The 27199-nt window shown below is 45.9% G+C and overlaps 2 protein-coding genes across 2 annotated transcripts in view; one reads left to right on the forward strand and one right to left on the reverse strand.

The window, feature by feature from the left end:
- LOC105479461 (KH domain containing 1) overlaps positions 1–27199 on the forward strand; it is a 96216-nt gene that overhangs the window by 24228 nt on the left and 44789 nt on the right. Inside the window, 2 exon segments of the mRNA XM_071096855.1 lie at positions 7391–7567; positions 24859–24901. Coding sequence (XP_070952956.1) covers positions 7391–7567; positions 24859–24901 — 220 coding nt within the window.
- The window catches only part of LOC112426277 (uncharacterized), a 43902-nt gene continuing 41708 nt past the window's right edge, over positions 25006–27199 (reverse strand). Inside the window, exon 6 of the mRNA XM_071096051.1 lies at positions 25006–26664. Coding sequence (XP_070952152.1) covers positions 26527–26664 — 138 coding nt within the window. The 3' untranslated portion in view covers positions 25006–26526. The remainder of the gene's footprint in view (positions 26665–27199) is intronic.

A 27199-nucleotide genomic window follows, 5' to 3' on the forward strand; every position in this document is an offset into this window, starting at 1 on the left:
ATTGAAGCAAATTCTAGACATCACATCATTTTAAAAAAATTAAAATAATTATTATTGCTGTTTTTATAGAGATGGGGGTCTCACTATATTGCCCAGGCTGGTCCCGAACTCCTGGGCTCAAGTAATCCTCCTATCTTTGCCACCCAAAGTGCTGGGATTATAGGCATGAGCCACTGCATCTGGCCCACATAATTTCATTTGTAAGTATTTTATAATTATTCAGTTTTTATTAATAGATTTTAGGTTTTAGAAGTTCTTTTTAAGTTTGTTTACAATAAAATCTTTATTCAAAAGACTGTAAAAAGTTATAACTATTACAGTCTGGCAAAGAGCAAATAAAGGCAAATAAAAAGTTCTCAGAATGTAGTTTCCTTCTTTTAAAATATGTAACTGTTGGCCGGGCACGGTGGCTCAAGCCTGTAATCCCAGCACTTTGGGAGGCCGAGGCGGGTGGATCACGAGGTCAGGAGATCGAGACTATCCTGGCTAACACGGTGAAACCCCGTCTCTACTAAAAATACAAAAAACTAGCCGGGCGTGGTGGCGGGCGCCTGTAGTCTCAGCTACTCGGGAGGCTGAGGCGGGAGAATGGCATGAACCCGGGAGGCGGAGCTTGCAGTGAACCGAGATCACGCCACTGCACTCCAGCCTGGGAGACACAGCGACACTCCGTCTCAAAAAAAAAAAAAAAAAAAAAAAAAAAAAAAAAAAAAAAATGTAACTGTTTTCTTGGTAGAGGCAAAATCTTAAAAGGGATTCAGTTGCACATTTAAGTGTTTAGCCAGCCTTCTTCCATGCCCAGCAGTTAAGCCAGCACAGAAGGTCAAGCGTGAGCATGGTGGTTCATGCCTGTAATTCCAGCACTGTGGGAGGCTGAGGTGGCAGGATTGCTCGAGTCCAGGAGTTTGAGACCAGCCTGGGCAACATAGTGGGACCCTGTTTCTACAAAAACTAAAACTACAAAAAAAAAAAAAAAAAAAAAAAAAGCACAATGTTATAGCATGCACCTATAATCCCAGCTACTTGGGAGGACTGCTTGAGCCCTGAAATGAAAGGCTGCAGTGAGCTATGATCCTACCACTGCACTGAAGCTTGGGTGACAGAGCAAGACTGTCTCTAAAAAAAAAAAACAACAAAAAACTAAACCAGCATAGAGAATCAGTTGCCTGTGGGCCCTGCCCAAGCCTCAGCCCAGCTAGGAGTCTGAGGCTTTAAGGAGTCCTGTATGTACAAGTGACAGACTCACACCATAGTCCACCCATCTGGAATATATACCCTCAACAAAGCCTTGTCCTGGGGCAGCAGGCAGGCTGCAACCTGACATTCAAGAGTGGCTGGCCTTTTCTGCAGGAGGGTGGGAGGGCCTGAGCTGCCCTCCTGTGGCTTCAGGCATCTGGGATGAAGTGGTCCATGATATGGTGAGGATGGGTGGGGGAAAACTTTTTGACTGTGTGCTCATAGTTCACAGTGGGGATGATGGTCAGGGTGACAGTGTTCCTGGCTGTGGCCAGAATCTCTGAGATCTCTTTCAGCCCAATGACATTCTGCATAGTGCTTGTTAAATGTTCTTGAACCTGGCACACATGGTGGTTGGTGAAGAGTCCATGAGGACCACAGAGCTCCCTTTGACCACAGGGAAGACCTTTCCCTTCTTGATGATGAAGCCACCATGGCCTGTGCTGTCCTTGTGCATGGTGACAATCCACTGGACTGTCCTGTCCTGAATGACCATAACAATCTTCTTGGCCAATTACCTCTCATCTCTGCCAGATGGGCTTTTCCCATGTTCCACTTGGCACAGTCACGCCCATCAATCTGTAGGATTTGGTTCCCAAAGCACAGCAGCATGAGGGATGCAGTGGTGTTGGCCTGCACCACCTGCACAAAGAGCCCCTTGTTGGTGGTCTGCAGCTGCAGCCCAGTCTTGCCATGTTTGTCTTTGCATAGGTGGATGTTGTGCATCTGGGGCTTGATCTCTCACCACGTGCCCAGGCTGTTCCTTGACCCCCTGGGCTGGTTAGGAACCTGAGACAGCAGTCTGCAGACACCAAGGCTCAGGGGGTCAGCCTGGCCTATGGGACCTAGTGCTTCAGAGGTTATTGGGAAGCAGGGGTAAGGATGGGGAAAGGAGGACGGAGAGGTCCCTGGGCCCAATTTCATCCCCAGACCACACACTTCATTTAAAAGTTTTAAATTTATAGAAAAATTGAGCAGACAGTACCATTCCATACTACATAATTCCAGTTTCCTCTGTTAATAACATCCCATATTATTTATTTATTTTTTGTCACTCAGGCTGGAGTGCAGTGGCGTGATCTTCACTCACTACAACCTCCACCTCCCGGGTTCAAGCGATTCTCCCACCTCAGCCTCCTGAGTAGCTGGGACTACAGGTACATGCCACCACACCTGGCTAATTTTTGTATTTTTAGTAGAGATGGGGTTTCACTATGTTGGCCAGGCTGGTCTTGAATTCCTGACCTCGTGATCCGCCCACCTCAGCCTCCCAAAGTGCTGGGATTACAGGCGTGAGCCACCATGCCCGGCCTAATAACATCCCATATTATTAAGTGTATCATATACATAGTTAACAAATACATTTCTTACAATTAATAACCAATAGTGATAAAGTTCATACTTACTCAGATTTTCTTTTTTTCTTTTCTTTTTTTTTTTTTTTTGAGATGGAGTTTTGCTCTTGTTGCCCAGGCTGGAGAGCAATGGTGCGATCTTGGCTCACTGCAAACTCTGGCTTCCAGGTTCAAGCGATTTTCCTGCCTCAGCCTCCCGAGTAGCTGGGATTACAGGCATGTGCCACCACGCCCGGCTAATTTTTGTAGTTTTAGTAGAGACCAGCTTTCTCCATGTTGGTCAGGCTGGTCTTGAACTCCCGACCTCAGGTGATCTGCCTACCTCGGCCTCCCAGAGTGCTGGGATTACAAACGTGAGCCACCAAGCCCAGCCCATACTTACTTGGATTTTCTACATTTTTACCTAATGTCTTTTTTTCTGTCCTAAGATCCCATTCAGATTACCACTTTAAATTGTCATTTTTCTCCTTAAGGTTTTCTTGCCTATGACATTTTCTCATTCTTTGTCTTTAATGACCTTGGCAGTTTTGAAGACTACTGGTTAGGTACATTTTAGGATGCCTTTCTATTGGAATTTGTTTGATTTTTTTTCTTTTTCTTTTTCTTTTTTCTTTTCTTTTATTTATTTATTTATTTTTTGAGATGGAGTTTCACTCTTGTTGATCACGCTGGAGCACAATGGCGCTATCTTAGCTCACTGCAACTTCTGCCTCCTGGGTTCAAGCGATTCTCCTGTCTCAGCCTCCTGAGTAGCTGGGATCATAGGCACCCGCCACTTCGCCTGGCTAATTTTTGGTATATTTAATAGAGATGGGGTTTCACCATGTTGGCCAGGCTGACCTCGAACTTCTGACCTCAGGTGATCCACCTGCCTCAGCCTCCCAAAGTGCTGGGATTGCAGGTGTGAGCCACCAGGCCCAGCCTGTTTATTTTCTTTTTTTTTTTTTTTGAGACGGAGTCTCGCTGTGTCTCCCAGGCTGGAGTGCAGTGGCGTGATCTCGGCTCACTGCAAGCTCCGCCTCCCGGGTTCACGCCATTCTCCCGCCTCAGCCTCCCAAGTAGCTGAGACTACAGGCGCCCGCCACCACGCCCGGCTAGTTTTTTGTATTTTTAGTAGAGACGGGGTTTCACCATGTTAGCCAGGATAGTCTCGATCTCCTGACCTCGTGATCCACCCGCCTCGGCCTCCCAAATGCTGGGATTACAGGCTTGAGCCACCGCGCCCGGCCCCAGCCTGATTATTTTCTTATGATTAGGCTTGGATTTTAGATTTTTGGAGAGGAAGATCACAGAGATAAAGTACTGTTTTTCTTTTTTTGAGACAGTCTTGCTGTGTCATCCAAGCTGGAGTGCAGTGGCATGATCTTGCTCACTGCAACCTTCACCTCCTGGGTTCAAGCGATTCTTGTGCCTCAGCATCTGAGTAGCTGGGACTACAGGTGTGCACCACCATGCTGGGCTAATTTCTGTATTTTTGGTAGAGATGTGGTTTTACCATGTTGGCCAGGTTGGTCTCAAACTCCTGGCCTCAAGCAATCTGCCCGTCTCAGGTTTTACAAAGTGCCAAGATTACATGTGTGAGTCACTGCACCCGGCCTAACGTACCGTTTTCATCACGTCATATCAAGGGTACACACTATCAGCATGTTGTATGACTGTTCACATTGATCACCTGGCTAAAGTAGCGTTTGTCAGGATTCTCCACTGTAAAGTTACTCTTCCCCACCCCTTCTTCTTTCTGTACTCTTTTGAAGAAAATCAACAGGCACAGCCTACACTTCAGGAGTGAGGAGTTATGCTCTTCCTCTCTTAGGATGAAGTATCTACATGATTTATTTAAAATTTTTCTAGGCCGGGCGCAGTGGCTCAAGCCTGTAATCCCAGCACTTTGGGAGGCCGAGACGGGCGGATCACAAGGTCAGGAGATCGAGACCATCCTGGCTAACATGGTGAAACCCCGTCTCTACTAACAATACAAAAAACTAGCCGGGCGAGGTGGTGGGCGCCTGTAGTCCCAGCTACTCAGGAGGCTGAGGTAGGAGAATGGCGTAAACCCGGGAGGCGGAGCTTGCAGTGAGCTGAGATCCGGCCACTGCACTCCAGCCTGGGCGACAGAGCGAGACTCCGTCTCAAAAAAAATAAAATAAAATAAAATTTTTCTGCACAGGAGATTCATCTTTTCTTCATATATTAATTTATGGATTTATTTATACTGATATGAACTCGTGGATATTCTTTTTTTTTTTTTTTGAGACGGAGTCTTGCTCTGTCGCCCAGGCTGGAGTGCAGTGGCCAGATCTCAGCTCACTGCAAGCTCCGCCTCCCGGGTTTAGGCCATTCTCCTGCCTCAGCCTCCCGAGTAGCTGGGACTATAGGCGCCGGCCACCATGCCCAGCTAGTTTTTTGTATTTTTTAGTAGAGACAGGGTTTCACCGTGTTAGCCAGGATGGTCTTAATCTCCTGACCTCGTGATTCGCCCGTGTCGGCCTCCCAAAGTGCTGGGATTACAGGCTTGAGCCACTGTGCCTGACCGTGGATATTCTTTTTTAAAAATGCACCTTCATTCTCAGATCGTTGATATTCATTTTACATTTTCGGTATAATCCAATACTTTGTTTTTTTTTTTTTTTTTTTTTTTGAGACGGAGTCTTGCTCTGTCGCCCAGGCTGGAGTGCAGTGGCCGGATCTCAGCTCACTGCAAGCTCCGCCTCCTGGGTTCACGCCATTCTCCTGCCTCAGCCTCCTGAGTAGCTGGGACTACAGGCGCCCGCCACCTCGCCCGGCTAGTGTTTTGTATTTTTTAGTAGAGATGGGGTTTCACCGTGTTAGCCAGGATGGTCTCGATCTCCTGACCTCGTGATCCACCCATCTCGGCCTCCCAAAGTGCTGGGATTACAGGCTTGAGCCACCGCGCCCGGCCAATACTTTGTTTTTAAAATTATTCCAGGCCCAGCACGGTGGCTCACGCCTATAATCCCAGCACTTTGGGAGGCTGAGGCAGGAGGATCCCAAAGTCAGGAGTTCGAAACCAGCCTGGCCAACATGGCAAAACTCCGTCTCTACTAAAACTACAAAAATTAGCCGGGCATGCTGGCAGGCACCTGTAGTCCCAGCTACTCAGGAGGCTGAGGCAGGAGAATCGCTTGAACCTGGGAGGTGGAGCTTGCAGTAAGCCGAGATCACACCACTGCACTCCAGCCTGGGTGACAGAGTGAGGCTCTATCTCAAAAAAAAAAAAAAAAAAAAAAAAAAAAAAGAATTATTCCAGTTTTGGCTATTGAGAGCTTTTTCAGCCGCTTCTTTTGTTCCTTTGGCATACCCCCATCACTCTTTTTTTTTTTTTTTTTTTTTTTTTTTTTTTTTTTTTTGAGACAGAGTATTGCTCTGCAGCCCAGACTGGAGTGCATTGGCACAATCTTGGCTCACTGCAGCCTCCGCCTCCAGTCCAAGTGATTCTCCGCCTCAGCCTCCAGAGTAGCTAGAGTTACAGGCGTGGACCACCATGCCTGGCTAATTTTTGTATTTTTAGTAGAGATGAGATTTCATCATGATGGCCAGGCTGGTCTTGAACTCCTGGCCTCAAGCGACCCACCCGCCTTGGCCGCCCAAGGTGCTGGGATTACAGGCATGAGCCACCGTACCCAGCCACCCCATCACTTTTTTTTTTTTTGAGCACTTTATTTTCTGGCACTATAATGTGCTCCAGGCTTATCTTGTATATTTCTTGCCCAGTCCTCAAGCCATTTCTGTTCGGGAGTCTCAGTTTTCTCGTAGGGGGTCACGAGCTAAGCCAACAGCCAGCTGAAGGCGCGCAGCCCACAAGGGTCTGAGTTCCGCCGCCCGGCCCAGTGCCTGTTCGCAGGTTCCCCAGAAGGGCGGGGGAGCGCGCCGGAGGCAGGGAGAGGCGGCGCGGGAGCACCGGGGCTTTGAGGATGGATCATGGCTTCCTCAGAGGAGGCGGGGGTTCCATTTTCCGTCGCCCACACCCCAGCCCCATTTTCGACGCCCTCTACTTGGCAGCCGGTGAGCCCCTAGCCCCGGCGTTTCTGGCTCCAGCCCCAGAAACCGTCTGCTAGACGCGCCGTCTGCTAGAGCCCCTGGAAAACGCCGGCCTGGGAGTCCTGGGTAGTGTTCCAGGCCCTTGAACTGCAGGGAGGGCAACCAAATGACAGGGGCGGTGACGGAGAGCATCCCTGAAAGGTAAAAAGTCGTCTAAAGGATCGAAGAAATGGAGGGCGAGCGAGTCCGTGGGCGGGACAGCACCTTCGGGTGCGGGTCGGAGGAGCGAGCCGCGGAAGAGGCGGGTAGGGCGGTGTAAATAGGCGGTGTAATTAGGTCGCAGAGCCGAGACCCTTCTGCTCCAGTGCCTCGGGCGTTCCTGGAGGCGGGCTGCGGGAGGCTGCTCCGTTCTCTGGGTCCTCTCCGCCGGTTCTTGTCGTTTGGTCACGTCCTCAGTTGCAGTCGGTTATTGGAGAATGATCAGGGCCCAAAGATGGTTTACGTCGAGTCGTGGATGTTATCGCCGTTGTTTGGTGACCGAGCCCGGAGCTTGAGCCCTGGGAGGTCTTGCCAGCCGCATGTGGTCCCGTGCCCACCTCTCGCGGTGGGCACCTAGACTGTGTTAATCCACCTAGACTGTGCATTGGTCCAGTCTGGGTTGACCCCGACCCGAAGTAGCCCTTTCCTTCGCGTCCTAAACCTCGCTTCTCAGGTGGCGTCTGGTCCCTTCCCGCGGGCGGGCCCTGAGGTGCCGGGAGATGCTGTACTACTCGTGCCTTAGCGCGCACTTCCTTTCCCAGGCGAGAATCGCGAAATGCTGTCGGCCTTCCAGAGGCTGTTCCGAGTTTTATTTGTGATTGGAACGGTCTCAGAATGCGGAGTCCTGATCTTCATTTATGGATGGCCCTTTCTCCAGACCCTTGCGATGCACCTGATCGGGACAGTGTCTTTCCAGCTTCGGATCCGCAGAAATCGAGGTGAGTGTCTTCAGGGGTCCTGGTAGGGAGAGCTTCCTTCACCCAGGTGCCAGGAAAGGTGAGTTTCGCTTCCGGGATCTTTCAGGATCACTCCAGCTCCTTAGTCTGAAGGCCTAGGACAGTTCTGCAAATCACCAAGTTAAAAAAAACCCTGGGTGTGCCTCCTGGTTTGTGAGTAGAAAGAGCAAGATGTGGTTGGAAAGGAAGATTGTGGCTAGAAGCAACCAAAGGCTGAAAATCTAGGACATTTGTGAACTGTAGGTTTAGAAGTCCCGGGAATCCCAGGGCAGCTCCTCTAGGGGACCATCTTCCACTAAATCTCTTTTGCGGGTCTGCCCCATGGCTTAGATATTCTAGGAGAGCTGATCTCAAAGCGGAGTCCCGCGATCAGCAAAATCAGCATCACCTGAGAACTCCTTAAAAACACAAACTGCCAGGCGCGTTGGCTCACGCCTGTAATCCCAGCACTTTCGGAGGCCGAGGCGGGCGGATCACTTGAGATCAGGAGTTTGAGACCAGCCTGGCCAACATGGTGAAACCCGTCTCTACTAAAAATACAAAAATTAGCCTGGTGCGCGCGCCTGTAATCCCAGCTACTAGGGAGGCGGAGGCAGGAGAATCGCTTGATCCTGGGAGGTGGAGGTTGCAGTGAGCCGAGATCCACCACTGCTCTCCAGCCTGGGTGACAGAGTCAAGACTCCGTCTCAAAAAAAAAAAAAAAAATTAGCTGAGCTACTTGGGAGGCTGAGGCAGGAGAATCGCTTGAGCCCAGGAGGTGGAGGTTGCAGTGAGCAGAGATTGCTCCATTATTGCACTCCAGCCTGGGCGACAGAGCAAGACTCTGTCTCAAAAACAAACAAACAAACAACAAAAACTCTGTCACCCACCCCACATCCACAGAATCAGAAACTCTGGGGGTGAGGCACAGAAACTCGGGTTTTAAGAAGACCTCCAGGTGATGTGGATGCATGCTGTTGAAAATCCAGCTCTAGGGTCAGCTCCACAAGGCATGCACCTGATCAGCTGCTCTCTTTTTTAGCCAGAGCAGGAGCCAGGTGGTTGCACAGTTCTTCGTGGGCCTCTGGGCATTCCGTTTAAGGCTGGGGCCTGAGGGAATCTCAGGCAGGGATGGCATTGCTTGTGGAAAGCCTGCTGGCCTGGGGATCAAGAGGCCAAGACCCCAGTTCTGTTTGTGCTATGAAAGACGGGGACAGGGAAATGGATGTGTGTGGGCAAGTGTTCTTAAATCTGTAATGGTTTAAGTAACTGCAAACTCCAGCTTTTAAATAATCCTCTAATGGTTTTATTTATTTATTTATTTAATTTGAGGGAGTCTTGCTCTGTTGCCAGACTGGAGTGCAGTGACCCGATCTCGGCTCATTGCAGCCTCCGCCTACCGCGTTCAAGCAATTCTCTGCCTCATCCTCCTGAGTAGCTGGGATTACAGGCACCCGGCATCGCGCCCGGCATCGCTCTCTGCTAATTTTTGTATTTTTAATAGAGACGGGGTTTCACCATCTTGGCCAGGCTGGTCTTGAACTCCTGACCTCATGATCCACCCGCCTCGGCCTCCCAAAATGCTGGGATTACAGGCATGAGCCACCTTGCCCGGCCATTCTAATGGTTATATAATAAATAATTTACGTTAGTTTAGTGTTGTTCAGTGTTCTTTACAAGGTAAAAGGAAAAACATTTTCAAAAGGTCTTCTCACAGTGTTCGGGGGTTCAAGTGAAAATTTTCTTTTCTTTCTTGCTTTTTTTTTTTTTTTGAAATGAAGTCTCGCTCTGTCACCCAGGCTGGAGTGCAGTGGCGCAATCTCAACTCACTGCAACCTCTACCTCCTGGGTTCAAGCGATTCTCCTGCCTCAGCCTCCCAAGTAACTGGGACTTACAGGCGTGCGCCACCACGCACCGCTAATTTTTTGTTTTTTTAGTAGAGACGGGGTTTTACCATGTTGGCCAGGATGGTCTCAATCTCTTGACCTCGTGATCCACCCGCTTCGGCTTCCCAGAGTGCTGGGATTACAGGCGTGAGCCACTGCGCCCGGCTAAGTGAAAATTTTCTAAAGGAGTCTTCAACTCACACCCCCACCACCCTGGGCACCAACCCTCACCCCAAGCTACAAGGAGGGTATTATCTATTATGGGGAATTCTGTCCAGCAGTCCAGACAGATGAGGGCAAAAAATAGTTCCTTGGTTTGTGAACCACAGGGCTCACTGCTAGCTTTAGCACAAGCAGTTCAGTTGCAGGAGTGAGATTCTTAGAAACCAGGTTGGAGTGAGTTGAGAAATTTAAATGGGATGCCTGTGGAATATGTTTAGTGGATGTTTTTAGAAAGCATAACTGATGCTCCTGGATGGGAAAACCTGGACAATTTTTGTTGAGATGGGGAACAAAGAAATAGCTGGAAACAGAGAGGCTGGGGGAAGAGGGAGCTTATTACTCAGGGTGTTGGGTGAGGGAGGACAGGGTTGATGCACGGGGAGGGAGAGTCTAGAAGTAGCAGCCTCCAAGCCCCAGTGAAAGCAGAGGGGGTTGTGATTTAGAGCTCTGGTGGAGGGGAGCAGCTTCTGGTAGAAGGAGGAGCATAAGTAGGAGCAGGAGGCAGGAAGGGTGAGGATTCAGGGAGCTGTATGGAAAGATTCATTCTGGTTGAAGAGAAAGAATACTCGTTTCTACCTTGTTTGATCCCTGATTACTTCATCTATCAATACTAATTAACATTTCTGCAATAAAAGCACTAAGTGCGTATGTACCTGCTTTCATAACTAATAACGCAAAACTTACAGACTTAAAAATATAATTTGCTCAATTTAAAAATAATCAGAGGCCGGGCACGGTGGCTCACACCTATAATCTCAGCGCTTTGGGAGGCTGAGGCAAGTGGATCACGAGGTCAGGAGTTCCAGACCAGCTTGGCCAACATGGTGAAACCCCATCTCTACTAAAAATACAAAAAATTTGCCGGGCGTGGTGGCAGGTGCATGCCTGTAATCTCAGCTATTTGGGAGGCTGAGGCAGGAGAATCTCTTGAACCCAGGAGGCGGAAGTTGCAGTGAGCTGAGACCGTGCCATAGCACTCCAGCCTGGGCAACAGAGCGAGACTCCATCTCAAAATAATAATAATAGTAGTAATAATAATAATAATAATAGGATATATTGAATGAAACATGTAAATTTTAATTAAATTGGCTGGGTGCGGTGGCTCATGCTTGTCATCCCAGCACTTTGGGAGGCTGAGGTGGGCGGATCACCTGACGTCAGGTGGAGTTTGAGACTAGCCTGGCCAACATGGTGAAACCCCGTCTCCGCTAAAAATACAAAAAAATTAACCAAGTGTGGTGGTGGGCGTCTGTAATCCCAGCTACTTGGGAGGCTGAGGCAGGAGAATTGCTTGAACCTGGGAGGCAGAGAGGTTGCAAGTGAGCCAAGATTGTGCTATTGCACTCCAACCTGGGCAACAAGACTGAGACTCCGTCACACAGACACACACACACAGACACACCCACATACACAAAAATTAAATTGGCTGGGTGTGGTGGCTCACGCCTGTAATTCCAGCACTTTGGGAGGCTAAGGCAGTCTGATCACTTGAGGTCAGGAGTCCAAGACCATCCTGGCCAACATGGTAAACCCCATCTCTACTAAAAATACAAAAATTAGCCGGGTGTGGTGGTGGGCTCCTGTAATCCCAGCTACTTGGAAGGCTGAGGCAGGAGAATCACTTGAACCTGGGAGGTGGAGGTTGCAGTGAGCCAAGATCATGCCACTGCACTCCAGCCTGGGTGACAGAGTGAGACTATGTCTGAAAAAATATAAATAATTAAATCAAAAATCCAATATATTATATTCTCTTAAATGCTAAAAACTTTTAAAAGTAGCTAGAATATCTTAAAAATGTATTTGTTAACCTTTGAGGGCTTGCTGAAGTGCCAGGTCCTTTCTGTTTTGGATGTGTGCTCTTCTTCAATATTCAAAGAAGCCCATGAGATTGGTTCTCTGATTACTGCCTTGCAATTCAGACACAGAGAAACTAAGAAACTTATCTACAGTCACTCAACCAGTGAATGTGAAAGTTGAGATTTGAATCTTGGCTCGTATGCTCTGTTGTCTCCTTGTTATTGTAATGAATACAAAATAGATAACGGTTTCATTGAAACCAGTTCAAGAAATGCGGATTCTATGACTTCAAATTTGTTTCTTTATTATCTCTATACTTATTTTATTTTATATTATATATATATTTTTGAGATGGAGTCTTGCTCTGTCACTCAGGCAGACTGGAATGCAGTAGCACAATCTTGACTCACTGCAACCTCTGCTTCCCAGGTTCAAGTGATTTTCGTGCCTCAGCCTCCTGAGAAGCTGAGATTACAGGAGTCTGCCACCATGCCCAGCTAATTTTTGTATTTTTAGTAGAGATGAGGTTTCACCATATTGGCCAGGCTGGTTTTGAACTCCTTACCTCAGGTGATACGCCCACCTCGGCCTCCCAAAGTGCTTGGATTACAAGTGTGAGGCACTGCGTCCGGCCTCTATACTTATTTTAATACTGAAGTGGGATGCAATTTGTTATATATATTCCCAGAATTGCAAAAATATTACCAGGAAATATCTTGATACCTTCTTTGGGTTTTAGTAGTTTTCTAAGACCCCCAAAGAAAAAGCATCCCAGACCAGCCATGTTGGTGACTGATAGATACAGAAAGGAAACTGGACCTTGTTTCACACTCCAGTTCTGTGAAACCTGAGCCAATTATTAGGCTAAGTCTAGCAATCCAGTCATTATGTTGCCAACCTTTTCTTTGATTTTACTTAAATTTTGTTCTAAAATACATAATATATGTCATTGTAGCAAGTTCAGGGTATGTGATATAGATATAAAAGGGTGTGTGAACAAAAGTGGCTGGTGCAGTGGCTCACGCCTGTCATCCTAGTACTTTGTGAGACCAAGGTGGGAGAGATCCCTGGAGCCCAGAAGTTCAAGACCAGCCTGGGCAACATAGTGAGACCCTTTTATAAATATATTACATATATTTATAAAAATAAAACATGAAAATCCTCTCCCATTCATGGCTCTCAGTCTACCAGCTCTACCCAAATAAATTTTATGTGATATATGCATATTTTACATGTATATGTAGGTATTTTAATGTGTGACAGGATATTTTATACATTGTACCTTTACTTTTTTCATTTTTAATTTTGAGATAATTTTAGACTTTCAAAAGAATTTCAAAGCTTCTACTTATGTTAGCATCTTACATAACCGTAGGACAATTGTTTTTCCTTTTTTTTTGAGACAGAGTGTTGCTCTATTGCCTAGGCTGGTGTGCAGTGGCATGATCTTGGCTCACTGCAACCTCCGCCTCCCGGGTTCAAGTGATTCTCATGTGTCAGGCTCCTGAGCAGCTGGGATTACAGGCGCCTGCCACCATGCCTGGCTAAGTTTCGTACTTTTAGTAGAGAAGGGGCCAGGCTGGTTTCTAGCTCTTGACCTCAGGTGATCCACCCACCTTGGCCTCCCAAAGTTTTGGGATTACAGGCGTGAGCCACCGTGCCAGGCCCATAGAATAATTTTCAAAATTAAGAAATTATTTGCATTCCACCATTTTTTTCATGAATTTAGTTTTTCTGCTCTAGGATACAATTCAGAATCTCACATCATGTAGAGTTGTCCTATCTCCTTGGTCTTGTCTCATCTTGCACAGTTTCTTAGTCTATCCTGTCTTTCATGACCTTGACACTTCTGAAGAATACCAGTTATTTTCTGGAATGCATCTTGGCCGGGCGCAGTGGTTCACGCCTGTAATCCCAGCACTTTGGGAGGCCGAGGTGGGCGGATCACGAGGTCAGGAGTTCAGGACTATCCTGGCTAACACGGTGAAACCCCATCTCTACTAAAAATACAAAAAATTAGCCGGGCATGGTGGCGGGCGCCCGTAGTCCCAGCTACTTGGGAGGCTGAGGCAGGAGAATGGCGTGAACCCGGAGGCGGAGCTTGCAGTGAGCGGAGATCCCGCCACTGCACTCCAGCCTGGGCAACAGAGCCAGACTCCGTCTCAAAAAAAAAAAAAAAAAAAAAAAAAAAAGAATGCATCTCAGTTTGGGTCTGTCTGATGTTTTCTCAGGATTAGACTGAAGCTACACATTATCGAGAAGGACGCTACAAAATGATGTGATCATGTGCCCGTCTCAGTGCATCGTATTTCAGGACAGGTGATGTTAATTTTGATCACTTGGCTAGGAAATCACTTGCTTGTGTTCTTTACTGAAAGCTCATGGTTCTTTCATTTGTATTACTAAATATTGTGGAGGAGATACTTCAGACTATGCAAATATCTTGTTTCTGCTTAAACCATCACCCACGAATTTTAGCATTGGGATAAATTTTGCCTGAGGCAATGATTACTGTGGTCAGGTGGTGATTTTCTCTCTCTCTCTCATTCCTTCTACATTTATCAATGGATAAATGGATAAATTTATCATGGAATAGCTGTTGTTTCTTCACTAACAGCTCCTGAAACCCCCCACCCCCAAATCTCTTGTAACCACCATTTTATTCTCTATGAGTTCAACTTCTATACATTCCACATATAGGTGAGAGCATGAGATATTTTTCTTTCTGTGCCTGGTTTATTTCACTTAACCTAATATCTTCCAAGTTTATCCATGTCATTGAAAATGACAGGATTTCCATCTTTTTATTTTTATTTTTTTTGAGGCAGAGTCTCACTCTGTTGCCCAGGCTGGAGTGCAGTGGCATGATGTTGACTCACTGCAACTTCTGCCTCTTGGGTTCAAGCAATTCTTGTGCTTCAGGCTCCAGAGTAGCTGGGATTACAGGCGTGCGCCATCACACCCAGCTGATTTTTGTATTTTTAGTGGAGACCTGGTTTCACTATGTTGACCAGTCTGGTCTCAAACTCCTGACCTCATGTGATCGGCCCAACTCGGCCTCCCAAAGCGCTGGGATTACAGGTGTGAGCCACCGTGCCCGGCCAGATTTCCATCTTTTTAGGCTGAATAGTATCTCATATATATATATATATGTGTTTATATATATATAAAAAACATAATGACATTTCAGTCAATGATGAGCCTCATACAATAGTGGTCCCATCAGACTATAATAGAACTGAAAAATTCCTATAACCTAGTGGTGTCGTAACCGTCAGAATGGTGACAGCACAACACATGAAGTGTTTGGCATGATGCTTGTGTAAACAAACCTATTGCACTGCCAGTCCTTTAAAAAGTACAGTACTACCCATTGTATTACAGTTGCCCACGGGATTCAGTAGAATAATATGCCATACAGGTTTGTAGCCTGGGGGTAATAAGCTTTTACCATATAGCTTGGGTGTATAGTAGGCTATACAATCTAGGTTTGTGTAAGTACACTCTACAATGTTTGCACAACTATGAAATCTCCTAACAGTGCATTTTTTGGAATGAATCCCTGTTAAATGATGCGTGACTGTATTTTGATTAATTCCAGAATTCTTTTCTTTCTTTCCTTTTCTTTTTTTTTTTTTTGAGACAGAGTCTTGCTTTGTTGTCCAGGCTGGAGTGCAATGGCACAATCTTGGCTCATTGCAACCTCTGCCTCCCAGCTTCAAGTGATTCTTCTGCCCCAGCCTCCCAAGTAGCTGGGATTACAGGGGTGCACCACCACACTCGGCTAATTTTTGTATTTTTTAGTAGAGACGGGGTTTCACCAGTACTTGGTCAAGATGGTCTCGAACTCCTGACCTTGTGATCCACCCACCTTGGCCTCCCAAAGTGCTGGGATTATAGACGTGAGCCACTGTGCCCAGCCCATTCCAGAATTTTTTTCTAAACATATACATAAATGAATCTATACAGAGTTCTTAAAATGTACATTATCTATACCAGCAGGCAGGGTACAGTGGCTCGTGCCTGTAGTGCCAGCACTTTGGGAGGCTGAGGCGGGATTGCTTGGAGCCCTGGAGTTCAAGACTAACCTGGGCAACATAGTGAGGTCCCTGTCTCTTAAAAAAAAAAGTTAGCTGGACATGGTGGCACATGCCTGTAGTCCCAGCTACTTGGGAGGTCAGGTGGGAGTATCACTTGAGCCCAGAAGGTTGAGGCTGCAGTGATCTGTGATTGTGCCACTGCACTCCAGACCGGGCAAGAGAGTGAGACACTGCTTCTAAGAAAAAAAAAATTTTAAAAATTCCAAGAAACCATTATACATGTAGCACAGAATTAAGTATCATATAGTTTTTATAACTTGCTCTAAATTTAACAGAATGTTGGTTCACTTTTACAATACCCAGGATGGTATATTATATGGTGTTTCCACACTGTAGACACAATTCCATCGCTAGGAATTCTGTTTACTTATGAAAGGTCCAGACACCTGTGTCGCGGAATGCTCTCAAAATCATTAGTGAAAAATTGGAGCATATGCAAGTGTCATTTAATGGATATAAAGACAGGCAATTTTTAACAGTGAAGTAGAGTTATGTATACTAACCAAGAAAATTGTAAAGAATATATTGTTGACTGTAAAATGCCTGTTCAAAACTCTGTGTAGAGTATGATAGAAATGGGGAATGAAGGGCAAGGTTTGTGTCATCTCAAGATTTTGTTTGAATTCATTGGATATGTGTGACCCATGCTGAGGAGCAGTGAGACACGCATGGTAAAGTGGCAAGTCTGGGGGCACTGGCTTGATTCTAAGGAAACCTGGGTTTCCATTGGCCTAAAGGTCCTAGACAACTGCAAACCAAAGAGGTGAATTTTTTTCCACTTCCAATATTTAGTCAACCCACTGACATTTTACCTGCATACAGGGCTTATGGATGCCACATGGGGGAGTGAATCCTAAGTTGTGCCTAGTCTTTCATTCAACAAATATTTATGGAACACGTATGTGCCCAGCAGGTTCTAGCTGAAGCGGGTACAACAGTGGTGGAAGGAAGGAGTCCTTAGGAGTTCATAATCTAGTGATGGTGATTGGGGAAACAGGCATTAATAATGTCTGCTAATTAATTAAGCAAGATTAATGAGAATAATACATAATTGGTTGGGTGAGGATATAATTTGGAGAAAAAAGCAGAGGAGGATGATATTGTAATTTTAAATTGGGAACCCAGGGAAGGTGTCAGTGGAAACCAGGTAATATTTAATTAACAGACCAGAGGTGGTGTGGAAAGTGGAAGGGGGAATGAGCTACAAAGGCTACGAAGGAAAAGAGAACCGCAAGTGCAAAGGAGACAAAAGGAGAAGGAAGGAGAGAGAAATCTGGAGGAGGACTCCAAGGTTAGAGCCTGAACATCCTGAAGGGTGACATTGCCTTGAACTGATGTGGAGAACACCTTCCATGTAGCAGGTGTGTGGGTCGGAAGTCAGGGCTCTGGTGGTGTCCTTCAAGGTTAGTTCATGGTAAGCATGAGGGGATGAGGAGGGGAGGCTGAGATTATGGATGTGAATCCAGAGACTCCAGCAAAGGGATGCTATTTAACACCGGGAGACTGCAGAGTGTACCAGGAAGTAAGCGGCTCTGATCCTGAGAAGGTGGGGAACCAGCCTAGGACCTCACATGCTTACTCAGCTACCCCTGTGTTCTTTGTCCCTGCGTTCTGGTCAGCCCAGGAAAAGAATCCCCTCCTTACCCCGCCCCCACTTACCCCAGCAGAGTCCCCTCCTCTCATCCCTCCACCTAGACCACACCACGTTCTCATGCATTGAAAACCTGAACTGTGTCAAACTGGGCCATTCAGGCCAGGTTGGCAGGATCCTTGTCACCTCCCGTAGGACCCAGAGGGTCAGGAGGCTGGCGCGTCCAACAGCGCGAGGGGTCCTGGCAGGGAGTCTGAGCTGGGCTTGCAAACCCAAGCGCCCTCTGCCCCTGCATCCTTCCTCGCTTTTAGGAGGCTCCGGCGGCCACACAGGGTCCGTGTGCAGGGCGTGGGGGAGGGTCGTGGCCCAGAGGGGCAACTCCTTGACCCACCCAGCGCAGCCTAGGAGCAGCCCGAGGTCCCGGCTGGTGAGGGATGGGGGACCTTGGATGACTGGGTTCTGTCACGCCCCCTCCTGTGGGGAAAAGAGAGATCAGATTGTTACTGTGTCTATATAGAAAGAAGTGGACATAAGAGACTCCATTTTGTTCTGTATTTGAGATGCTGTTAATCTGTAACCCTACCCCCAACCCCGTCCTTGGGAGAGACCTGCTGTGTTGACTCAAGGTTTAATGGATTTGGGACTGTGCAGGATGTGCTTTGTTAAACAAGTGCCTGAAGGCAGCATGCTTGTTAAAAGTCATCACCATTCTCTTAATCTCAGGTACCCAGGAACACATACACTGCGGAAGGTCGCAGGGACCTCTGCCTAGGAAAACTAGGTATTGTCCAAGGTTTCTCCCCATGTGATAGTCTGAAATATGGCCTCCTGGGAAGGGAAAGACTTGATCGTCCCCCAGTCTGACACCCATGAAGGGTCTGTGCTGAGGAGGATTAGTGTAAGAGGATATAGAGGAAAGAAGGCCTCTGGGCAGTTGAGAGAAAGGCATCTGTCTCCTGCCTGTCCCTGGGCAGTGGACTAAAACCCGATTGTGTGTTCTATTTACTGAGATAGGAGAAAACCGCCTTAGGGCAGAAGGTGGGACTTGCTAGCGGCAATGCTGCTCTTTAGGCACTAAAAATGTTTAAGGAGATGTTTGCATATGCATATCAAGGCACAGAACTTTTCCTTAAACTTATTCATATAACAGAGATCTTTATTCATGTGTCTTTCTGCTGACCTTCTCCCTACTATGATCCTATTGTCCTGCCACTTCCCTTTTTCCAAGATGGTAAAGATAATGATCATAAATACTGAGGGAACTCAGAGACCAGTGCGGCAGGGGTCCTCTGTACGCTGAGCGCCTGTCCCCTGGGCCCACTGTTTCTTTCTCTGTACTTGGTCGCTGTGTCTCATGTCTTTTCTCAAGTCTCTCGTTCCACCTAACGAGAAACGTCCACAGGTGTGGAGGGGCAGGCCACCCCTTCACCCTCCCAGCTCCGCAGTCAGCGGCTCGGTTGGAAAAGAATGTGAACCACGCTCTCCCCAACACAGCTGCTCACAGAACAGCGCGTTTAACTGGGCTGCTGGTCTGAGGCGTCAGTCCCTTCAGCAGGGGCGGCTGCTGTGCCCACCCTAGGGGCTGTGCGCGAAAGAACCGGTCAGACTCCGCCAGGGATTCTTCTGAAAGAAAATCTCCAACTATCTCCCAAGCGGGCTCTGGACCCAGGAAGGCCCTCCCTCCTGCTGGTCCAGCTGCGTGCTGTCCGTGGCATCCGGTGGCTCTAGTCTTGGAGGTTTCTGCGTGTTCCCATTTCTTGCCGTTTTTCTCACTAATGAAGAGGGACTCCCAATAGGTCTGAGACCAGCCTCCTGGACCCTGAAAGGTGAAGTTAGCCTCAAGTCGGCAATTCCTTGCCGGAATTTCCCCTTCATTCACTTACTCTCCACAAGTTGCATCCTCTCTCTTCAACATCCCACCCTCCCCCTCTTCCTCCTCGTAAGGAGTGTAATAGTATATGTTTACTTAGAAATTTACCAGGCTGTGGCTCCTCCATATAATCCTAGCCACTTGAGAGGCTGAGGCGGGAGGATGGCTTGAGCTCAGCAGTTGGAGGCTGCAGTGAGCTATGATTGTACCACTGCACTCCAGACTGGATGACAGAGAGGAATCCTGTCTCTAATAACATCTTGAAAGTTTGCAGGCCGGGCGTGGTGGCTCACGCCTGTAATCCCAGCACTTTGCAAGGCCGAGGCAGGTGGATCACCTGAGGTCAGGTGATCCTGACGGACATGGTGAAACCCCGTCTGTACTAAAAATACAAAAATTAGCCGAGTGTAGTGGCGGGTGCCTGTAATCCCAGCTGCTTGGAAGGCTGAGGCGGAAGAATCGCTTGAACCCGGGAGGCGGAGGTTGCAGTGAGCCAAGATGGCACCACTGCACTCCAGCCTGGGTGACAGAGCGAGACTCTGTCTCAAAAAAAAAAAAAAAAGAAAAAAGAAAAAAATTGCAAAGTACAGAGTTCTTCCAGGGCAACAGCTTAGTCTATATTGGAAGATCCCAGTAACGGGATGAACTCTTTCCAAGGACAATGGGATTGAGAAATGCTTCATGTGGGAAACTTGGGCCTGTCCTTGCATTTATTCCACATGATCATGGGTAAAACCCACTTTCCCTTCTCCACAGCATGTTGAATGTGTCATCTTCCTCTCCAGTTGGGTTCTGTCTGGTCCCTAGGAATGCCTGCCTTGACTCTCTCTCTCTCTCTCTTTTTTTTTTTTTTTTTAGACAAAGCCTCGTTCTGTTGCCTTCACTGCAACCTCTGCCTCCCAGGTTCAAGGATCCTTCTGCCTCAGCCTCCTGAGTAGCTGGGATTACAGACGTGCCCCATCATGCCCGGCTAATTTTAGTATTTTTAGTAGAGACAGGATTTCACCATGTTGGCCAGGCTGGTCTCAAACTCCTGGAGTCATGTGATCCATGGTTTCGCCAATATACCTCAGCATCTTGCAAAGGGGGATTTTTGATAGGATACTGTAGGCCAGAATTTCAGTGCAGGCTTGAGCGAACATTTGGAAAATTAAACCTTGAAGACTCAAGTTATTTCAACAAATCACTTGGAGAAAATCTTTATAAACAAATGTTAAAGTCATTTCTGCTGTAGGAATTCTGGCCATTGCATGGGCTCTGCTTGCCATGTATTCTTGCTTGCATTTTCCAATAATGATTTTTTTAAAAAGAAATAACTCTTAAGAGCGTATCCATTGATTTTGTTCAAAAATCAATTTTAATGCTTCTCATGTTATAATGTTAGCAACAAGGCTAGTGAGTATATAAATTGGTTCAACCTCAATGGGAAGACATTTGGCAATACCTTATCAACTGGAAAGGTGCATACCCCTTGACAGAGCAAATCTGTGTTTGGAATTTCATCCTGTATTTATACTCCTGCTTGTAAGAATTGACATGTACAAGGATGTAGATTGCAGTAGCATTACTGACAAAGGCAAAAGATAGCATATAAGCTAAATATTCATGAAAAAACAGAAAAACACATTTAAAAATAAAAAGCAGTGAAAAGATAAGTGCTCATCACTATGAAATCTATATTTTAGTGGGAGAAAAAATAATGTGTACTTAGATGAAGTAAGTGCCCAAATGGAACGATCCTCAAGATACATTATTAAATGAAGAAAAAAGGTGCAAACTGTGTGTATTGTGTACAATGTTAAAAATATATATAGTAGGCTGGTAGTGATGGCCCATGACTGTAATCCTAGCACTTTGGGAGGCCGAGGTGGGCCTATCACCTGAGGTCAGGGGTTTGACACCAGTCTTGCCAATGTGGCAAAACCTCGTCTCTACTAAAAATACAAAATTTAGTCAGGCATGGTAGCACATGCCTGTAATCTCAGCTACTTGGGAGGTTGAGGCAGGAGAATTGCTTGAACTCAGGAGGCAGAGGTTGCAGTAAGCTGAGATCGCACCACCGCACTCTAGCCTAGGTGACAGAGTGAGACTCTGTCTCAAAACAAAAACAAACACAAAAACATATATGTATGTCTTTGTGTTTGCATAGAATAGCTTTGAGAAGATATAATTAACTGAGATTATTTGAGGTTGAAAGAGACTTCACTGTATAGTGTTTTTTTTTTTTTTTTGAGACGGAGTCTCGCTCTGTCACCCAGGCTGGAGTGCAGTGGCCGGATCTCAGCTCACTGCAAGCTCTGCCTCCCGGGTTTACGCCATTCTCCTGCCTCAGCCTCCCGAGTAGCTGGGACTACAGGCGCCTGCCACCTCGCCCGGCTAATTTTTTGTATTTTTTAGTAGAGACGGGGTTTCACCGTGTTAGCCAGGATGGTCTCGATCTCCTGACCTCGTGATCCGCCCGTCTCGGCCTCCCAAAGTGCTGGGATTACAGGCTTGAGCCACCGCGCCCGGCTAACTGTATAGTGTTTGTGTAATGCATTTTACCTATTCAAAATAATTTGTAAAGGCATATGGGATATGGATTTGCAAACTGGATAGTCTGAAATTAAGTCCTCCTCCCCAACTGTTGGGATCTGATGAGATTATCATAGTGCTAGAAAGAGAACTATTTGAATGTTACATACGCCAGGAGTGTATAACAAAAAAAGTTTGAATCCAAATGTAAATCAAAAAGTATACGTGCATAATAAAATCAGTTTTTGTAACCCACTTATGTATAACGTGATAACCATTCTAATTTGTGATATTTGTCTCATTTTCAGTGTTAGAAGCATTTAAGGATATCTGATACATTAGATTTGTGTATGTGTGTGTTTAATTTTTTTTTTTTCTTTGACGGAGTCTCACTCTGTCACCCAGACCACAGTGCAGTGGCATGATCTCGGCTCACTGCAACCTCTGCCTCCTAGGTTCAAGTGATTCTCCTGCCTCAGCCTCTTGAGTAGCTGGGACTACAGATATGTGCCATTATACCTGGCTAATTTTTATATTTTTAGAGGAGACAGGGTTTTGCCATGTTGCCCAGGCTGGTCTCGAACTCTTGGCCTCAAGTTTTAGAACAGGGAAAGAGACAATAGATCCATAAATGTAGTATGCTAAAGTAAAAGTGGGCAGAAGAGTGAGGGATTACTAATTTATACTGTGTTCTAAGAATGCATTATAAAGATGCTGATTTTTTGTTTTGTTTTGAGACAGTCTTGCTCTATTGCCCAGGCAACCTTGAACTTCTGGTTGGTCTCAAGCAATCCTGCCTTGACTTCCCAAATGGCTATTTTTTTGTTTGTTTTTGTTTTTTTGAGGTGGAGTCTCGCTCTGTTGCCCAGGCTGGAGTGCAATGGCATGATCTTGCCTCACTGAAACCTCTGCCTCCTGGGTTCATTCGATTCTCCTGCCTCAGCCTCTTGAGTAGGTGGGATTACAGGCGTGCACCATCATGCCCGGCTAATTTTTGTGTTTTTGTAGAGACCAGGTTTCACCATGTTGGCCAGGCTGGTCTTGAACTCTTGACCTCAGATGATCCACCCACCTCGGCCTCCCAAAGTGCTGGTATTACAGGCGTGAGCCACTGCGCCCAGCCTATGGCTGGGATTACATTTATAATCCCAGGTCAAGTGATTCTCATGCCTCAGCCTCCCAAGTAGCTGTAACTACAGGTGTATGCCACCATGCTCTGCTAATTTGTAGAGATGGGGTTTTGCCATGTTGGCCAGGCTAGTCTCAAACTCCTGGCCTCAAGAGATCTGCCTGCCTCAGCCTCCCAAAGTGCTGGGATCACAGGCGTCAGCCACTGCACCTAGCCTCTTTGTAACTTCTTACAACTGCATGTGAATCTACAATTAGCTCAAAAGGATTACAATTGTTTTGTGAATTAAATTGTTTTTGAATCATAGTCAATTTTATTCCAATTTTTCAAAATTTATACTCAATATATTGTTTCTAAAATGTAAGTCACCCTTTATATAAGTTTTATCATTTCATCTTTCTTTTATAGTTTTTAAAAAATCTTTTCCTCATGTTTCTTCAGTAGAAGCCAGAATCTTGAGATTTGGGCAGGTACACGTATCCAAACTATACCAGTTACTTTAATGAAAAGTTTATAAAATTAGATACATTTATCACTGTTAATGGATGAGTGGCATGTTGCTACGTTCCTAAATTTTATTTTATTTTATTTTTTTTTTGAGACAGAGTCTCGCTCTGTCGCCCAGGCTGGAGTGCAGTGGCCGGATCTCAGTTCACTGCAAGCTCTGCCTCCCGGGTTTACACCATTCTCCTGCCTCAGCCTCCCGAGCAGCTGGGACTACAGGCGTCGGCCACCACGCCTGGCTAGTTTTTTGTATTTTTTAGTAGAGACGGGGTTTCACTGTGTTAGCCAGGATGGTCTCGATCTCCTGACCTCGTGATCCACCCGTCTCGGCCTCCCAAAGTGCTGGGATTACAGGCTTGAGCCACTGTGCCCGGCTCCTAAATTCTATTTTAAGAGCTGTGGAAATAATTATTTAGTTTCAAAGGAATATTAAGAGTTATGATTAATATAAATACATTTGGCATATAACAAAGAATAAATAGATGTCCACTCCATTCACAAGTCTTGTTAATATGGGATGCTACACATCAAATTAGGAAGTATCTGCTAGTTATGGTAGAAATTATTCCACAAATATGTATCAAGTGCTTAACATGTGCAGAAGTGCTGTTCTTGTTAAGTCTTCATCTAGTAAGTCTAAAGCAGATGCTGTTCTAGGTGCTGTGAATATACTGGTGAATAGAAAACAACAATTTCTATCTTATGGCACTTCTTTATGCTGTTTACACTGGGGACATAGCAGGAAACAAGACAGCAAAATCTTCATTCTTGTGAAATTTAAAGTTTTAGAACAGGAAATTCTTAAGCCACCAAGAAAAAGTCATTCACAAGCACTGATTCACATTCTCTCAGCTTCTTCCCCATCAAAGTTAACATATAAGCATTCAACAGATTAATTGGGTCTTTATATGTGTAAGACTCCTGTTGAGTAACTTTAACTAGATCTTTTAGCACCTGCCAATGTTTTTGAACATCCTTGTTTGTTATGACTGCTGTAGTCAAATAGGGAAGAATGTGTGGACACATTATCTGAATTGCATTAAGATACTGTGATTGGTAAAGGAAGAGATCAATAATATCACACCTTTGGGGTGATTGAAGAAAAAACGAGACCAGTGAACGAGCCATGCTCTCTGCTGAAGAGACTGAAGTGGAGAACTCACAGAACTATTATCTATGGTCTCTTTTAACCATGTAAGGTCTTCCATGTCTGCATCACAATTCTGCTGTAAGATTTCAGAGGCCAGCTTTCCCCAGTGTGAACTTACAGCATTTCTATCTGTTGCTGGAACCAACACTCTGAAAAAATAAAGATAGTCTGCTGCTCCTGAGTAATTCCCACATTCATATTGGAATTTTGCGTATCTGTAGAGTGTATGTAAATATTCCTGTCTAAAACCATGCTTGTCCACCAGGCAGTCAAAGAGCATCCTACCATCCTTGGTTGACTGCATTTGCCTTGTTGTTTCTGGATCTTCATTTTCACAATTAGTTTTGTTTCTGCCTGAAGCTGTTTCAGTTGTGCAACAACTGTGGTTCTTTTCTCTCTCAAAGCATGAGGAATATCATCACAATAAAGGTCTTTGTATACATCCATAGCAAAACCTACCATGTTGGTATCACTAAGAAGGTCCAATTTACCTTGTAATAATTCCTTTTCATTATATATCTCTTTTACAGAGAGAAACTCAAGGAGCGGAAAGACTAGATGCTGATCCAAAAGGTGCGTGATTCAAGTAGTTAAGTCGTACCCTGCCATCTTACCAAAAAAAGGGAGTCTGTACTCGAGAATTAAATTTTTAAAAATAGATTCAGGAGGTACATGTGCAGGCTTGTTACATGAATGTATTGTTTAATAGTGAGGTTTGGGCTTCCAGTGTGCCCATCACACAAATATTAAACATTGTACCCAATAGGTACTTCTTCAACCCTCACCCCGCTCCCAACCTTTCCCCAAAGATTAATTAAAAATAAAACAGGCCGGGTGTGGTGGCTCAAGCCTGTAATCCCAGCACTTTGGGAGGCCGAGACGGGTGGATCACAAGGTCAGGAGATCGAGACCATCCTGGCTAACATGGTGAAACCCCGTCTCTACTAAAAAATACAAAAAACTAGCCGGGCGAAGTGGCGGGCCCCTGTAGTCCCAGCTACTCGGGAGGCTGAGGCAGGAGAATGGCGTGAACCTGGGAGGTGGAGCTTGCAGTGAGCTGAGATCCGGCCACTGCACTCCAGCCTGGGCAACAGAGCGAGACTCCGTCTCAAAAAAATAAAATAAAATAAAATAAAACAAACTCAGAATTTTAAACATTTCAAAATCTACCTTAATGTAGGTCCTAATCTTGGGACTCTTCTTTAGCAACCATACACCACTGTGTTCTGTTGATAACAGAAACTGGGTACACCAGGCACGGTGGCACATGCCTGTAATCCCAGCACTCTGGGAGGCCAAGGCAGGAGGATTGCCTGAAGTTAGGAAGTCAAGAACAGCCTGGGCAACAAAGTGAAACCTCTATCTCTACAAAGAATTAAAAAAAAAAAAGTGGATAATTTAGACTTAAAGAGATATTTTGGTGCAAAAGGATTAACATTACATGTTCCAACTTAAAAGATCATAATTTCCTGCTTAATGACATCCATGTTAAAGTCTACTAGATATTATTTAAACATTGCCACTTCAGCTGTTCCTTTTTTTCTTGGAAACTGTTGTTTATTTCCATCAGCCTTATTTCCATCTTGTTTAAGAGCTTGTGGAAGAACAGCTTAAGGCCACTCAGTGGTTATTCTTACCCATTCACTGGTCTGAGCAGTGGGAGTTGCGGACCAGTCATTCATGGTAGGCTGAGTGCTCCAATCTTCAGTAGGGAACTGCTGAATAGGCACAGAGGGCACCTGCATGCCTTTAAACCAGTCTGCAACCTCAGACTGAGTGCAGTAAACTTCCACTGGAGCAGTCCATTCACTTTGAAATTCCTCCTTTTTCAGCTGCAGCCTACTCTTCCTTTTCAATCTCTTCAGAATCTCTATAGAAGTAGAGATCAGGCATGATCATGGGAGATGGTGCAACACATGCACAGAGCTTCCTGGGCCAGCATCCACTACATTAGACTCAGTGATTGAGTTTCCTTGTTGTTCCATGGGATGACAATGTCCGCATGGCTCAGAGAGAATCTGTTATGTAGAGCAGTGGTAGGTAGGTTACCATAAGAAGCCTCTGAGAGAGGCTGATAGCCCTAGAATCAGTAACCATCCAGAAGATGTGGGTAGCAGAAGATGACTGGATCTGGTTAGCAAAGGTTCCAGAAGTGAAGTGAGCAGCAATACATGTGGCTCCAATGGTAGCAGCAAACTTCAGCACAGCCCACTAGCCAGTATTCCTGCAGGATATGACACATCAGCAGGGTTTTCAATGGCAACAACGGCATGAGCTGCCAGCAGAAGCTTCTCCCAGGTCCTCTTCAGATTTATGATATTTGTGGACTTTGGATCCTGTTAGAAAAAAAAAAAAAGATTTATTATATAGATGCCATCACTTTCATTTTTAGATGTACTATCATTCCATTTGGAAATCAAGGTTAGTGTCACCTAAGTGAGTTCCTGCTGTAAGAAATTTGAGGACATCAAGGGCTCTGGACATTGTGAAAGTTTCTCTTTAAGTTACAACAGGAATCCAGAACAACATTGTATGGACCCCTCTCTAGGTAGCACAGAAGGCTAGATTTTTTTCTTTTTCTTTTCTTTTTTTTTTTTTGGATGAAGTCTTGCTCTGTCGCCAGGTTGGAGTGCAGTGGCATGATCTTGGCTCACTGCAACCTCTGCCTCCTGGATTCAAGTGATTTCCCTGCCTCAGCCTCCTGAGTAGCTGGGACTACAGGCATGCACCACCATGCCTGGCTAATTTTTTGTATTTTAGTAGAGACATGGTTTCACCATGTTGGCCAGGATGGTCTCCATCTCTTGACCTCGTGATCCGTCCCACTTGGCGTCCCAAAGTGCTGGAATTACAGCTGTGAGTCACAGTGCC

This window comes from Macaca nemestrina, chromosome 5 (assembly GCF_043159975.1).
Source record: "Macaca nemestrina isolate mMacNem1 chromosome 5, mMacNem.hap1, whole genome shotgun sequence".
In the NCBI taxonomy this organism is placed as follows: domain Eukaryota; kingdom Metazoa; phylum Chordata; class Mammalia; order Primates; family Cercopithecidae; genus Macaca; species Macaca nemestrina.